A 13,588-nucleotide genomic window follows, 5' to 3' on the forward strand; every position below is an offset into this window, starting at 1 on the left:
CTGGGTTCTAGGACCCCCATACACATACCCAACTCTGCAGATGATCCAGGTCCTTGTATAAAATGGTGTTGTTTTTAGAGATAGCCTACACATTGCCCCTCATTGACTTTAAATGGTCTGTAGGATACTAATATAAGGTAAAATTTTGGGGATAATGACAAGGAAAAACAGTATATATGCAACTATTTTTAAAATATCTTCCATCTATAGATAGTTGTTTGAGGTACAGAGGACCAGTTGTATTCATTCATTAACTCTTTGCTTTTTAAGTTCAATAGGAACCTTACTATTCAGCTTAGCAAGATATCAAGGATAAGAATTCAACAACATTAGGGGCTGGGAATATGGCCTAGTGGCAAGAGTGCTTGCCTCAAATACATGAAGCCCTGGGTTTGATTCCTCAGCACCACATATATACAAAAAAGGCCAGAAGTGTCCTTGTGGCTCAAGTGGTAGAATGGTAGCCTTGAGCAAAAAGAAGCCAGGGACAGTGCTCTCAGGCCCTGAGTCCAAGCCCCAGGATTGGCAAAAAAAAAAAAAAATTCAACAACTTTATATATGGATTTCTATGGAGAAGAAGTGTCTAATCTTTCACATTTATTAAAAGCAGGTAACTGTGGATTGGAAAGTGCTTTAAAGTATCTTTGTGACAGATTTAGTTTGCTTTATTTTTTAAATTGTATTGTAAAGGTGATGTACAGAGGGGTTTCAGTTACATAAGTCAGGTAATGAGTACCTTCATTTTCTCCCAGTTTTTCCCCTCCAGACCCCCTTCCCCTCCAACTTTTATAGATCATTTCCAATATAGTGTCTAATGAGTAACACTAACGAATTGGTTTACCCTTTGTCTCACCATTTCCATGCTACCCATTCCCCTCCCCAGATGAGATACACTTATATACAAGACAAAGGGTACAGAAATAAAATATATCTTTGATCTTTCCCTGCTAAATACTCTTTTAAGCCAGGCACAGGTGGCTCACACCTGTAATTCTAGATACTTAGGAGGCTGAGATCTGAGGATCACAATTTGAAGCCAGTCCAGGCAGGAAAGCCCAGGAGATTCTTGTCTCCAATAAACTACTCAGAAAAGGCCAGACGTGGCATTGTAGCTCAAGTGGTAGAGTGCTATCCTTGAGCCAAAAAAGCTCAGGGATAGAGCCCAGGCCCAGAGTTCAAGCCCTGTGACCAGCAATCAATAAATAAATACTCTTTTTAAGATAAAATTGGAGCTAGAGGCATGGCTTGAGGGACAGGGCACTTAGCTATGAACACGCAAGCTGAGTGAAAAACATAAGAATCAGAGTTAAAGTCCAAGTCCCAGCAAAAGGAAAGAAAAGAAGAAAGAAAGAGAGAAGGAAGAAATAGGTAGACAGACAGATAACAGAGAAAAGGGAGTAGTGCTGAGGCTCAAGGGCTAGAGTGCTTGCCTAGTAAGCATGAAGCTCTGAGTTCAAATCTCTGTGCCACAAAAAAAAGAGGAAATGGAGAGTGCTATAAAGACAGATAAGCAATGTAGACTGATACATATTATTGCTTTATCTTGGGGAAATGATTTAAAAAGTAGAGAAAGTTATTTGTTAACTATGTTACCTTATGAGGCACAATGACACCGTCATTTGACTGTATGGACCGGCCGGTACGTGGGGGACAAAGGTCATTCTCTCTAGCAGCTCCTTTTATATATTTAACATCATAAAGAAAAGAAATATCCCTAAAAATAAGAGAAAAACTATTTTAAGAAGTAAATTTTCTATTGGACTAAATAGGAGTAAGTAAGTAAGTAAGATCCCCAGCTTTGCTACTAGAGGGTAAAATGGTCATTTAAATGAGCCAAACAGACCTCCTTACCTTAGATACTCATACTTCACTAAGGCATTAGACATGAATTTCCCTCATGCGCTTTCTCTTCCCTACACACAATTTCCATTCACCTCACAAGCTCTTTGCCTTCAGTGTCATGGTTATTTCTTCCTTCCACTTACATGCTTGATTCCACTTGGCCCACCTCTTCGGAGACTTCTTCTATTCACTATAATTTTTAAAACATGCCCTGTGGTCATACTGTCTTTTCCTTTTCTGTTTTTTTTTTTTTTTGCCAGTCCTGAGGCTTGAACTCAGGGCCTGAGCACTGTTCCTGGCTTCTTTTTTGCTCAAGGCTAGCATTCTACCATTTGAGCCACAGCACCACTTCCGGCTTTTTTTTCTATATATGTGGTACTGAGGAATTGAACCCAGGGCTTCATGTATACGAGGCAAGCACTTTACCACTAGACCATATTCCCAGCCCCCAGTCTTTTCCCTTTCTAAAAAGTGTTTCTTGAGCCACGAACAGGGCTCATGCCAGTAATCCTAGATACTTGAGAGGAAGAGATTAAAAAGAGAGTGGTTCAATACCAGCCAGGGCACAAAGTTCCACTAAAGTTCCAATAAAATGTTGGGTGCAGTGATAAGCATCTGCCATCTCAACTATTCATGAGATGTTAATAGGATCATAGTCCTGGACAGTGTGGTCAAAAGCAAAACCCTATCTGAAGAATATCTAAAGCAAAAGAGAGCTAGAGAGGTAGCTCAAGTGGCAGAGCATCTTCCTGGCAAGTATAAGACCCTGAGTTCAACTCCCAGCAACACACACAAACACACACGATTCTTTCCTTCATCATGACTGCTGCTCTGATACCACTTCTGTTAAATGTCAATTGAAATTTCCTTGCCATTTGATTTCTGCTTATACCTGCCTTCTGAAATCATTCTCCAAAAAGCTGATGATGACTTCCCCTTGACAAGTTAAAAAAATCATTATCAATTCCAATCCACTGCTCACATCTCTGGTTTTAACAGAAAATATGATTAAATCTGTGTACAGCCTTGCAAAAACTCAGAACTGGGATTTGAACTCAGAGCTTTGAATGTGCTAAGCAACTGTTCTATAATATGAACCACACCCCCAGTCCAATCTACATATATGTTTTACTTGACAAAGACACAGCAAATTCAAAAGGTTAAATCTACAAAATGAGAAAATACATTTCTAGATCAATTGGTTAATAAAGGGATCATTTCCCTAAAAAGCATTCTATAATTAAAAATGGACCATCAATTCAACAGCAAACTAAGAAATTCCAAGAAAAAGAAACACAAATACCTCTTAAACATATGAAAACATATTCACAGATAAACAAATACAAATAAATCTTGAGAAAGCTGAGAATACTGTTGACTTGTGAATTTTAAGAGAAATATAAGTGAAAACAACCCAGAAAAACTAATTTTCACTCATTAAATTGTCAATGACAAGACAGAATCATCAAAAAAAATTTTAAGAAAAAAAAATTAGCAATGATAAAAAACATTGGACAGCCAGGAGGGCTCAAGGCTGTAAATGCTATTTGGAAGGCAGAGATGAAAGGACTGAGGTTCAAATCTAGTGTAGACAAAAGAAAAAAAAAAGTTTTCAAGACTTTATCTCAACCAATGACTGGGCATAGTGGTTGATACCTATTACCCCAAGTTACAGAGGAAGCACCATGGTTAGTGTGGTTCTGCATCTTATCATTTCATCAACACTAGTGAAATGGTGTCATCATGGCAATGGGGTGGATGATAGGGAATTGTGTCTAAATGGTGTCATCTTGTCTTCTTGGTGGATGAATGTGAAGTCCCATTCCCAGGTGATGGACATGCCTGAATTCCTAGAGGCAGGGTGGAGACTTGAACAATAGGTTTCTGGACCTGCTAGTCCTGTGCCATGAACTCAAAAGACTCTGGAACTCCCTGTGACCCTGATCATGAACCTATTTAGGTGCAACCAGCTCAGCTGCCATTTTGCACCATGCCTCATGTCTCCTTATTCTTCTCAGGTCACCATGACATCCCATTTAAGCTCTCCAGTGGAGGTGATCTGGTTTGTTGGGATTTTTTTCTGCTCTTTCTTTACTCTCCTATCCTCATGGCTGCTTCCTAACAGTATTAACTGTATTTGAGGCAAATTTTTTTGGGATATGTGCCTGCCTGCATTCACTGGCTTTCTGATAAAGACCTAATTAAAGACCTGATTCAATCCCTCAAAATGTGGCTTCTCTGTATCTTACAACTGAATTCCCATATAACACTGGGACACATGAATAGGAAAATCACAGTTCAGGCTGGCAAAGGCACAGATCAAGACCCTATCTTGAAAATAACCAACACAAAAAAGGGCACGTGGTAGCTCAACTGAGAGAGTGCTTGCCTAGTAAGTGTGAAGCACTGAATTTAAACCTAATAGACCCAAAAGTATGTATGTATGTATGTATGTATGCATATTATATGCTATGTATATAACATGTTATATGTTATGTATGTATGTATGTGTGTATATATGTATATTATATGCTATGTATATAACATGTTATATGTATTTACTAAATTATCTAGAGGATACTTGCTTTGGATTTAACAGCTGTGCTCTGGACATTTGAGGTCATTGGGCAAGTTACCACTTAGCAGTTACTATCATTTGTGCATATGTTTATTAGTCTGGGAGCCATAACAACTTACCCCAAACTTAGCTTAAATAACACAAATTCTCATAGTTCTGCAAGTCAGAAGTCCAATGCAGATCGCATAAAGCTAAAATTAAGGTGCTGATATGCTGTGCTCCTGGATGCACCAAAGGAAGACCCATTTCTGTGCTCATTTGGGTTGTTAACAAATTTGCTGCCTTGCCATTGTAGGATTGCAATTCTTGCTTCCATGCTATTTTCCCAGAGTCGTCACAATATCTAACTGCATTTCGTGGCTTGTGGCTCTCTCCTTCCATCTTCACAGCCAGTGATGGAAGGTAGAACCACTCCTGTGTTTCAAATCTCTGTTTCTGATACATCTCTCTAACTACTGCTTCTTTTCCACTTTGACTCAAGTAATTAGGATTGGTTCACTATGGGTTCTCTCAAGGTCCTTAACTTTGACCATATCTGCAAAGTACTGCTGGCCATGATGTGAGACTTGTGCTTATAGGGTCTAGGACTACAATGGGACTCTAGTAGAAAAAGGATCCTAATGTATCTACCTGATCTTCACTTTAAAAAAACAACAACAACAACAACAAACAGTACTGGGGGCTTGAACTGAGGGCCTGGGCACTGTCCCTGAGCTTCTTTTTTTTTTTTTTTTTTTTAAATCAAGGCTGGTGCTCTACCACTGAAGCCACAGTTCCACTGCCAGCTTTTTAATGGTTAATTGGAGAAAAGAGCCTTACTAACTTTCCTCCACAGGCTGGCTTTAAACTTTGATCCTTAATTCTAAACCTCCTGAGTAGTTAGGATTATGGATGTGAACTACCAGTGCCCAGCTTAATCTTCACATTTCAAAGCTTCCCAGTCAGGACTCATTGACATTAAAACCTTTCTGTCAATTTATTGCTACATTATTACTATATTATACATCAATTATATTGTATATATTATATTATGTTGCCACAATTAGATAGAACTAATTCATTTTTCAAAGTACTCCAAACATCTTGTAACTACTAACTATTACCAATAACAGCCATGATTCAAAGACACAGAATAAAGTACAGATACTTAAGAGCCAAAGCCCCAGGACAAAAAAGGCAATAGATCAAGTTCTAGCTACTCTTTCTGGAACTACCACAGCTGAGTAGCTAGACCCCATACTTAATAGCCCTTTAGGGATTTACAAGCTCTTTTCCATTCATTGTCTCACCTGTACTTCATAATGCCCTAGAAGGCAAACAAAAGTGAGCGAGTCCGCTGTTCTCTCACTATAGATCAGGAAAGTAACTGCAAAAAGACTAAACCTACTCGGGTAAAAGGTACAGGACAGCAGAGACACAAGGGATTAAATTGGTAAATGGACAACATTTAGAAAGTACCCAAACATTTTTGACAATTAGAAAATTCTTAGGAGGGCTGGGAATGTGGCTTAGTGGTAAGAGTGCTTGCCTAGCATGCATGAAACCCTGGGTTCAACTCCTCAGGACTACATAGACAGAAAAAGCCAGAAATGACACTGTGGCTCAAGTGGTAGAGTACTAGCCTTGAGCAAAAGAAGCTCACAGACAGTGCCCATATCCTGAGTTCAAGCCCCAAGACTGGCAAAAAGAGAAAAAAAAGAAAATTCTTAGGAATGATACAAAAACAACAAACAGTATTCACTGATTTGATCTGAAACATATCTACAGCTGTGTAATGGTGATGAACTCTCTCTGAAGAGAACAAGGAATCAAGCCTGGGTTCTCCAAGATTTTCCATATCAAGAAGCTATGTTTCCACAGGGTAAAAAGACAAAATGACTACAAAAGCAATACTTGCAAAACTGTTTGGTGTAAATCAACTGAACAACTCATGGGGGGAAAGGGAAAGGAGGAGGGGGGAGGGGGGAATGAGGGAGGAGGTAACAAACAGTACAAGAAATGTATCCAATGCCTAATGTATGAAACTGTAACCTCTCTGTACATCAGTTTGACAATAAAATTTTTTTTTTAAAAAAAGCTATGTTTCTGTAGGCTGGGAATATGGCCTAGTGGCAAGAGTGCTTACCTGGTATACATGAAGCCCTGGGTTCGATTTCCCCAGCACCACATATATAAAAAATGGCCAGACGGGCTGGGGATATAGCCTAGTGGCAAGAGTGCCTGCCTCGGATACACGAGGCCCTAGGTTCGATTCCCCAGCACCACATATACAGAAAATGGCCAGAAGCGGCGCTGTGGCTCAAGTGGCAGAGTGCTAGCCTTGAGCGGGAAGAAGCCAGGGACAGTGCTCAGGCCCTGAGTCCAAGGCCCAGGACTGGCCAAAAAAAAAAAAAAAAAAAAAAAGAAAAGCATCGGGGCTGGGGATATAGCCTAGTGGCAAGAGTGCCTGCCTCGGATACACGAGGCCCTAGGTTCGATTCCCCAGCACCACATATACAGAAAACGGCCAGAAGCGGCGCTGTGGCTCAAGTGGCAGAGTGCTAGCCTTGAGCGGGAAGAAGCCAGGGACAGTGCTCAGGCCCTGAGTCCAAGGCCCAGGACTGGCCAAAAAAAAAAAAAAAAAAAAAAAAAAAAATGGCCAGAAGTGGTGCTGTGGCTCAAGTGGCAGAGTGCTAGCCTTGAGCAAAAAGAAGCCAGGAACAATGCTCAGGCCATGAGTCCAAAGCCCAGGACTGGCAAAAAAAAAAAAAAAAAAAAAAATCAGGGGCAGTGCCCAGGCCCTGAATTCAGGGCTCAATGACTGGTTAAAAAAAAGGGGGGGGGGGGGGCTGGGAATATAGCCTAGTGGCAAGAGTGCTTGCTTCCTACACATGAAGCTCTTGGTTCGATTCCCCAGCACCACATATATGGAAAATGGCCAGAAGGGGCGCTGTGGCTCAGGTGGCAGAGTGCTAGCCTTGAGCGGGAAGAAGCCAGGGAAGGTGCTCAGGCCCTGAGTCCAAGGCCCAGGACTGGCCCCCCCCCCCAAAAAAAAAGAGTTTACAAGAAGCTATGTTTCTGATCTTAGTACCCTGGATACTGTATATATGTGTATTCGAACTAGGGAAGGGAAAGGGAATACCAAAATCAAGAGACAAAGGATTAAAAAAAAAAATTCCAAAAGCAATATTTACAAAACCATTTGTTGTAAACAACTGTACAACTCATGGAGGGGAGGGGGAGGCGGGCGGGGGGGGATGAGGGAGGAGGTTACAAGTTGGTTAAGAAAAGTACTCACTGCCTTACATATGAAACTGTAACCCCTCTGTAATTCACTTTGACAATAAAGAAAAATAAATAAATAAACTCATCCACATAAAGAAGCTATGTTTCCTCTACAATGTAGAAAAAAAAACAAAACACCTACACAGACAAGATGCTGGGGGGCACTAAATTTTGTCCCTTTTAGTAGGGCACAACAAGGAGTTAGGAGTACAAAAGCATACAAAAATCTTAACAAATTTTAAAAGTATGGACAGTCAGAACCTACAGATATTATACTGATAATCCTATACCAAAAGGTACTCCTTTATCTTGTAGAATGTATTGATTTAACATAGGTACTGTAAGTTTCATACTCCATGATTCTATAGTTTTTCCAATCTTGCTCCTCCAAAAGCTATCATGCAAAATAAGAAAATGACTATCTGTATCTATGCCACCCTCCTCCTTCTTTACCTTCCAGCTCCGGTTAGGGAGACAGGATGATCAATCAGGTATTTGAATTTATTTCTTCGAATAGGGTGCTGCCAGACATGATCTACAGCACGTGGTAGGGTGCCCTGAGGAAGGAATAAAAGGAGATTCACAAAAGTCCAGAAGAGGGTGCACTAGTCAAATAGAATCAATTCTATTTTTTAAATTATCTTTAAGTAGTTGTACTATTCAACATGTCAGTTTGTAAGTATAATGCATTTTGATCAATGTCACCCTTTTCATCATTCTCCCTCATCCTTCCTAACCATACCCCTCCTCACAATTTTTCTAGTTAATAGAACATGTGCTAAATATTATGGAGCACTTGAAATATGGATACTGGGTCTAAGTAACTGCAACTTGTCCTCACTGCCATCCTGGAGTCTTAATAGATGATAAGGACTTTTCACCCAGTTTCGAAAACTCTAGAGATGAAATAGGTCATCCTTTGAATTACAGATGAAGTTTAGCTCCAGGAAAGTTTTACACCAGAGAATACTTCCCCTAATTTGCTTTGCTTATGTATAACATTTTTGTTAGGTTTAGTTCCCAACCCAATCATGTGGGTTTTGCCTTCATAAGTTTTGTGCTAACTACTACATTCAGGGCTGAAATTGGGGGCGGGGGGGGGGGGCGAGTTCACTAACAATTGTTGGCTTTCTAATAAAGACTTCTCTCAAAATGTGGCTTCTCTGTATCTGATCAAATTCCAGTATAGCACATTCCCCCCACATTCCTCTCTTTATTAGTTTTCCCCCCCTCCTCACTTGGCCTCTCCCACATGGAAGGGTAGCTAAAAGGATATGACCATGTGATTCAAGCAGGAAAGAGTTTATTGGGAGAGCCAAACCACCAGTCTGCACTCTAAGGTAGAATATAGCAGCATTTAGGGCAGAAAGATTATATAGGGAAGGGCAAGAAGAAGGAGGTGTGACCTCAGCAGATAAGGAAGTGACCTCAGACATGAGGGACCTCCTACTAACTCGCAGGTGTGTAATGACCAGTTACCTGGCAGTTACAGGTGCTGGGCGGGGACTTCTAGGGAAGGCCACATGCAGTTTTGTGCACGGAGAGAACAAAGGAGAAAGGGTCTAAGTGTGGTTTCCCATGGAGAGAAAACTTCTCTTTGGGGCCATGGGGTGGGGGGAACCTAACACCACATAGCTCTCAAGTGCCAGCTTCATGTTACTTATTTTTAATATTTTTCATCAAGGACATTGGCATATTAAGAAAACAGAATTGTTATCCAAATAACATGGGGAAAGAATGAAACTAGAACAATTCTATAGGAATGAAAACAAATAAGACCAAGAGAGCAATAATGATCATTTTAGTAAATTTACATTAAAACACATGGAGTTTGGAAAGACAGGAGAACACAATCAAAGGGGTAACACTGGTCAGCAACCATGGTACTCATAGGCTGACTTGAAAAAAGGGGAAAAAACACATTTGTGGAAATACTCAAGTCTTGGGGATATTCTTGCAAAATATCTGAGCTTTTGAAATGTGGGGGTTAGGTCTAACTGGCACCTTCTTGACCACGTGGTGTATAGGGTATTGGGTTTAACTGGTGCTATCTTGTCTTCGTGGTGGGAAGGGGAAGTCCCACCTCCCAGGTGATGGGTGTGCCTGAATTCCTAGAGGCAGTGGTGGGTACTTGACAATAGGTTACTGGACCAGCTAGTCTTGGGTCATGAACTCTCAAGCTCTCGGTGACCCTGCCCCAAGACTTGACCCTATTTAGGCACAGACCAGTTCAGGTGCCATTACACCATGCCACATGTCTTTTGGTGTTTTTGTGTTCATGTTTCTTAACTCTCCTTAGGCATCCATTTCAGCTCCCCATTGGAGTTGATCTGGTTTGTTATTGTATTTCTGCTCTTTCTTTCCTGTCCGCTTTTCATGGCTCAGTTTTCTAACAATGTTAAGAATTCCCTGGGCTGCAGATCTTTGTGACAGGAGTCCATCTGCAGACCACCAGCACTCCAATAAAGGCTCCAAATTCAACCTCTCAAGATGTGGCTTCTTTTTATTCTCGCCATACAACACTTTCACTTTAGGAAATTATTTTTTTAAGTTTAATACTGCCTAGAATATAAAACATCATATGCTATCTCTCTCAAATATTCTACATAAGTACATACTCACTACCTTTGGAGTTTTAGTTTTCTTAGGAGGCAATAAGTTTTCAGGACAGGGGCCAGCATTGGCTGCGTAGGTTAGAGAAAGAAGAACTTCCTCGGGGATGAATTCATTCTGGAGAGAAGTGGGAAAGGGTTTGGAGCAATCCACATTATTTTTTTTCTCCTTTAGCTCAGGAAGTCCTAAGAAAGTAAAGAAAAGCTTTTATTGTAATATTTTGGGAAATTAAATGGAACTTCCCAGACTGCCTCATTAATCTCATCTGTATCTTTCTAGCAGAGAGAAAGATGGCTTATAGCGCACAATAGTAACAATATTTAAATCACTGAATACCATCCTGTCAAGAAAAATGCACTCATCTTTGCCTGTCCTAGTCACATCACATCAAACATAGGTTCAAAAACTCAAATGCGGGCTGGAGATATGGCCTAGTGGCAAGAGTGCTCGCCTCGTATGCATGAAGCCCTGGGTTCAATTCCCCAGCACCACATATACAGAAAAACGGCCAGAAGCGGCGCTGTGGCTCAAGTGGCAGAGTACTAGCCTTGAGCAAAAAGAAACCAGGGATAGTGATCAGGCCCTGAGTCCAAGACCCAGGACTGGCCAAAAACAAACAAACAAACCTCAAATGCACATGTGAACCTCCATTAATACAAATTCAAAGTGGAAAGTTAAAACTCACTTCACCAACTCAGTTAACTAGAACAATCTTAAGATGACTCCCTTGATGTGGAAATGATAAATCTCTCCAACTTGTCAAGTTACTTAGCAATTTTTTTCTTATATAAAATCAAAGGTGGGAGACAGGTGCTGGTGGCTCATGGCTGTAATCCTTGGCTACTGAGGAGGATGAGATCCAGAGGATCTCAATTCCAAGTCAGTCTGGGAAGAAAAGTCTGAAAGACTCCATCTCCAAAATAACCAGTAAAAAGCTGGAGGCATGGTTCATGGGGGTAGAATACCACCAAAGAAAACAAAACCAAGTGACCACCAGTCCTTGAATTGAAACCCCAGTACCACCATAAAAAATATAGGTGAAGGTGAAGCTGGAGAGAGCTTTAGCTTCATCAAGGTAAGGATGTCTTAGTCTAAAACAAATTTGCATTCATTTGTATGTGAATGAAAATATTAATCAATTATTCCCACTTAGAACAAGTTCTAACACCTGATATGAATAGACATGTACTAAACTGCATGTGTTTAACTTACATCCACAGTTTCGTAAAAGTCAAAGACCAGGTACCAAACCAGATGCTGTTTCACGCAATTAAACAATAATAAAAAGCTTATACTTGAAAAAATGTATAAACATTGTGCTTAGGGTGTAGTAGTGAAAGGGGACTGATTAAAAAAATACTGTGCAAGTTATGGTGTTTTATTTAGACAAGTGTGTCAGGAAAATATAATTACGATATCCTAAATTTCAAATGTAGAGAAACCGTGAATGGCCTGGCATAGTGACTCACACCAGTAATACCAACACTAAGTAGGCTGAGGCAAAGGAGAGTGAGATCATGGGCACTCAGGGCTATACAGTAAGAGCCTGTTTCAGTCCACTCATCACCTCCCACAAAGAAAAAGCACAAAACAAAAACAACGAACCAGTGGCCGGGAATGTGGCTTAGTGGTAGAGTGCTTGCCTAGCATTCATGAAACTCTGGGTTTAATTCCTCAGGACCACATAAACAGAAAAAGCTGGAAGTGGCTCAAGTGCTAGAGCGCTAGCATTGAGCAAAAGCTTAGGTACCGCGCCCAGGCCACCTGGACTGGCAAAAAAAGAAAAAAGGAGGGAGGGAGGGAAGAGGGAGGGAGGGAAAGGAAGGACGGAAGGAAGGAAGGAAGGAAGGAAGGAAGGAAGGAAGGAAGGAAGGAAGGAAGGAAGGAAGGAAGGAAGGAAGGAAGGAAGGAAGGAAGGACCACCCCAGAAAAACGGTGGTGAGTTCTGTTAATTGCCAAGGTAGTTTATATCGCAGGATCCTTGGAGTTTACCTATTGATTCCTTGTCTACACTTTTTGATTTTTTGCTGTCAGAGTGCAGCGACGTGGTGGGAGTTTTCGGGAGAGACATAATAAACAATGGCTCCTTTTAGTCTTCGTAGCTTGAAATATTCCTCCAGAAAGTTAACTTAGTAACTCGGCCTCTTAAGAGGACTTTCGGGCTGCCCCGCGGTCCTGTAGGCATTAGAAAGACAAAACAGAGGAACAACGCGAGACCTCCAGCTAAACACGGTTTAAAGTCGGAGTCTGGCGGAACCCGTGGGTGTGTCGGCGTTGGGCGGAAGGCGCCCCCCACAGACCGACGGTCAGTTCGCTTCAGGGGCTCAGGGCGGGCCCCCAGTTTCTTCCACAAATAGTGCCCTGATGCACTACCGCTTGGTACACTCAGGCCTTGGGAAGAACGAAAAATCGTTTCTTCCTTAAAACCAACGAGAAACGGACTTCAGCAGCCAGTACGGCAAATTGTGTTTCCCGCCAGGCCTCCAGCTCTTCCGAGAACGCCTCCGCGTCGTCATAGGAACGCAGGACCCCCGCCGCCGGAGCCGCCCGCGGTAGGTGCTGTCTGCGGCAGTGCCTGCAGGAGAGGAAATTCAACGGTCAAACTCGGTCCGACAGCACGTTCTCCCGGGCTTCTAGTGCGCTGTGAATCCAAGAAGACGTTCAGGAGCAATAAAGAAGAAAAATGTTGGAAAATGTCACGAAATCGGGCTGTGGGCGGGGCAGGCGCCGGTTCTTCGTGGTGTTCTCCAGCGTCTTTTTCTAAAAGCCAAACTCGGGGGAATTATGCAACTAAAGGACGCAGCTCCAAGGTAAAGCGGGTAGTATAAACACAGAACGAAATCGAGCACAACAAAACCTCACTTCCCCATTCATCGAAGCTTTCTCGCTTACGTTGCCTTGGGCTTTGCTGTCACTTCGTGCTTGACTTCCCCGGACCACAGGAAAGCCTTCCTGGATCCACTCCCTCCTTCCCCCCGTGGAGCGAGGGCCACCCGAGTAAAGCCACGGCCGCTTCTGGCCTCAGGTGTTCAGGACAATGCAGTTCTTTCATTCGCACCTAACTGAGATCTATTTGCACCAAGGCCCAAAGGCAATGCCAAGTGGTGAAGGCCGGTGGAATACCAGCGTCTAAAAGCCTTGGGAGTCAATCACGTTGATCAGCACAAAGCGCCATGATTGGACAAACACCTTCTGAAAGGCATCCCCAAGAAAAGCACTTGAACACATGTCACATAAAAAGGAAAGGGAGTTTTTAATGTCAGTAACCGGACAGATTAGTCCCGCCAGCAT

General features: G+C 41.9%; 1 protein-coding gene across 1 annotated transcript in view; it reads right to left on the reverse strand.

Annotated features, from left to right (window-relative positions):
• Nucleotides 1–12,539, reverse strand: part of Axdnd1 (axonemal dynein light chain domain containing 1) — a 72,401-nt gene extending 59,862 nt beyond the window's left edge. The window contains exons 1-4 of the mRNA XM_048356701.1: nucleotides 12,290–12,539; nucleotides 10,310–10,482; nucleotides 8,138–8,241; nucleotides 1,594–1,714 (exon numbers count right to left, since the gene is read on the reverse strand). Of these exons, the coding sequence (XP_048212658.1) occupies nucleotides 1,594–1,714; nucleotides 8,138–8,241; nucleotides 10,310–10,482; nucleotides 12,290–12,368 (477 nt within the window). The 5' untranslated portion in view covers nucleotides 12,369–12,539. The remainder of the gene's footprint in view (nucleotides 1–1,593; nucleotides 1,715–8,137; nucleotides 8,242–10,309; nucleotides 10,483–12,289) is intronic.
• Nucleotides 12,540–13,588: the final 1,049 nt, after the last annotated feature.

This window comes from Perognathus longimembris, chromosome 11 (assembly GCF_023159225.1).
Source record: "Perognathus longimembris pacificus isolate PPM17 chromosome 11, ASM2315922v1, whole genome shotgun sequence".
NCBI classification, from domain to species: Eukaryota; Metazoa; Chordata; class Mammalia; order Rodentia; family Heteromyidae; genus Perognathus; species Perognathus longimembris.